At 42.9% G+C, this 2,704-nt stretch overlaps 1 protein-coding gene across 3 annotated transcripts; it reads left to right on the top strand.

Moving 5' to 3' along the window:
- The first annotated feature begins 1,248 nt into the window (after positions 1-1,248).
- Positions 1,249-1,851, top strand: LOC121473109 (keratin-associated protein 4-12-like). 3 transcript variants are annotated; one of them, XM_041725118.1, is made up of 2 exons: positions 1,249-1,301; positions 1,425-1,851. In XM_041725118.1, the coding sequence occupies exons 1-2, from the start codon at positions 1,249-1,251 to the stop codon at positions 1,849-1,851; spliced, it is 480 nt and encodes a 159-aa protein (XP_041581052.1). The 3 variants fall into 3 exon arrangements, with proteins under 3 accessions (XP_041581052.1, XP_041581051.1, XP_041581050.1); XM_041725117.1 differs by having other exon boundaries at positions 1,249-1,358; positions 1,419-1,851; XM_041725116.1 differs by having other exon boundaries at positions 1,249-1,851.
- The last annotated feature ends 853 nt before the right edge of the window (positions 1,852-2,704 follow it).

The following is a 2,704-nucleotide window of genomic DNA, read 5'->3' as shown; positions in this document are numbered from 1 at the left end:
TTATTACTCCTCATAACTCTTTGAATATTCTAGGAAAGAACCATCTTCCTTATTGACTATATTATTTCAATCTATCTAAGCCTCAGTTACCTCATGTCTGAAGAATTAAGAAAAATCCTGACCACCTCTTAGAAGCCCCTGTGAAGTATAAATAAGGTAACAATTACAGAAGACTCAGAAAATTCCTGACACACAACAGGCACTCAAGAATAGTAATTTTTAGCATTATCTCATATTTCATAAGTGTATACATTTAAATACATAATTGTTATTTATCACACAATGTTCTACATGCTTTCCAAACCCCTACATATGTGTCCTTTGTCTTATTGAAGTGCCTATAGGACACAAATTAAAGCTTAACTCCTTAGATCTCATTTATATCAAGCAAAATACCTCAAACATAACTTTTTGAGAGACAAAAGCTCAGAATATAAATATTCAACACACATATTCAATTGGGTATATTCATCTACCAAAATAAGAGAAAAAACACTCCTTTATGATACCCTCTCTGAAGAACATGTTCATAATAATTTAATAATTTTTAAAAGAACCTATTCATGCCAATGAGTTTTTTAACTGTGTAAAAGTAGTGAATCATTGCATTATAACTTTCAAATCGAATAGATTCAATAAGACAAAAGAGACAGGTACTTTGCTAGGATCTTTTATACCTCACTGACCATCATAAAATCCAAAGGAATCACAGTATTCCCCACTGAACACAAGTGATTGCCCGCCCCCCACCCCCCAAGATGGCTCTTTCACCCTATTTTCCTACCAGCATTTCATATGACTTGTTAACCTCTTGGCTAGAAGATTTAGTTGACATAATATCCATTCTCAACATATTATCCTGGAGTTAAATACATAAATGAAGATTTAACACTTGTAAAATCCAAAGAAATAATGTCATAGGATGAGTGTACTTTGGAAGACACATCAGACAAGGAAAGAAATATGGAAGCTGATTCACTTGGTTTTAACCAAATCAGATGGCTCACAATACAACAGGAGAAGGAAATGGAGCCTTTTCTATATATAGGTATATTTACCAGATAAACATAATTATCTAATTTACTAAAACTACATGATTTTCTATTAGGATAAACAACAAGAAGAGTTGTCCTGCACATGGTCCTAGTGGCCCTCAGCAGGGTATAAAAGTGACAGATGGCAGGGGAGATCACACTTGAGAACTTCATTCTTCTGGAAACCCACCCAGAGCCTCCATCCTCTGACACCATGGTCAACTCCTGTTGTGGATCGGTCTGCTCTGACCAGGGCTGTGGCCAGGAGACCTGCTGCCGTCCCACCTGCTGCCAGACCACCTGCTGCCGTCCCAGCTGCTGTGTGTCCAGCTGCTGCCGCCCCTCCTGCTCCAGTTCCAGCTGCTGTGGCTCCAGCTGCTGCAGGCCCAGCTGCTGTATCTCTAGCTGCTGCCGCCCCTCCTGCTGCCAGACCACCTGCTGCAGGACCACCTGCTGCCGCCCCAGCTGCTGTGTGTCCAGCTGCTGCCGCCCCTCCTGCTCTAGTTCCAGCTGCTGTGGCTCCAGCTGCTGCAGGCCCAGCTGCTGCATCTCTAGCTGCTGCCGCCCCTCCTGCTCCAGTTCCAGCTGCTGTGGCTCCAGCTGCTGCAGGCCCAGCTGCTGCATCTCTAGCTGCTGCCGCCCCTCCTGCTGTGGCTCCAGCTCCTGTGGCTCTAGCTGCTGCCGCCCCTCCTGCTGCCCCTCCTGCTGCCTGCGCCCAGTCTGTGGCCGGGTCTCCTGCCACAGTACCTGCTATCGCCCCACCTGTGTCATCTCCACCTGCCCCCGCCCCATGTGCTGTGCCTCCTCTTGCTGCTGAGCCCCCTGTCCTATGACCACTATTTCCATTTACCTCTGCCCCACAGATAAAGACGCTTATTTTGTGCTGAGTGTTAGGACACATGGAGTCTGGTTAACATCATTCAACAGTTGAGCCTCATAATTCCAGGGATCCCACCACCATCCCATTGACTCAGTACATTCTGGTTTATGTTAAGCTCCTTCCATTATTATCTTTTCCTTTCAGTATTGGCACCAAATATGGATATTAATTTGTAACCTATCAGCTAAAAATTTATCCCATTCCTCTAAATTTGTCATTCTTCCTTATCACTTTGGGGCTCTAGATTATCCTTCCTAACAAAATGATTATCTGCAACTCTTGTGCCATACTGATTTGACACTCTGATCTGAGGTTCAGTTATACCCTAAGACCTGGGGTTCCAATTATGTATTTTCTGAAGGAGTGAATTTCTTATGTCTTGTTGCTTCTCTGCTTTTAATAAACTTTTCTACACATAAAAATTCATTGGCCTTGTTCTCTATTGTTTTCATGATCATTTTTCTCAGTAACTAGACAACTATATTTACATGATGATACAACTCATGTTGAAACCACTTTAAGGGGCACCTGGGTGGCTCAGTGATTGAGCATCTACCTTTGGCTCAAGTCGTGATCCCAGGATCCTGGAATCGAGTCCCGCATTAGGCTCCCTGCAGGGAGCCTGCTTCTCCCTCTGCCTATGTCTCTGCCTCTCTCTGTGTGTCTCTCATGAATAAATAACAAAATATTTTTAAAAAACAAAAAAAAATCACTTCGAGACTAAGTGCTTTATCAAATATAGATAATTTAGGATATTGGAACAAAGCAGCACATGTATATGTGTATGTGT

The sequence above is a fragment of the Vulpes lagopus genome, chromosome 12, assembly GCF_018345385.1.
Source record: "Vulpes lagopus strain Blue_001 chromosome 12, ASM1834538v1, whole genome shotgun sequence".
Classification (NCBI taxonomy): Eukaryota; Metazoa; Chordata; class Mammalia; order Carnivora; family Canidae; genus Vulpes; species Vulpes lagopus.
The sequence above is the reverse complement of the archived record's forward strand: the minus strand, read 5'-3'. Positions and strand labels throughout refer to the sequence as shown.

What these genes read in the sequence shown, in the direction of transcription:
- LOC121473109 (XM_041725116.1), top strand. Translation starts at nt 1,249, where the DNA reads ATGGTCAACTCCTGTTGTGGATCGGTCTGCTCTGACCAGGGCTGTGGC.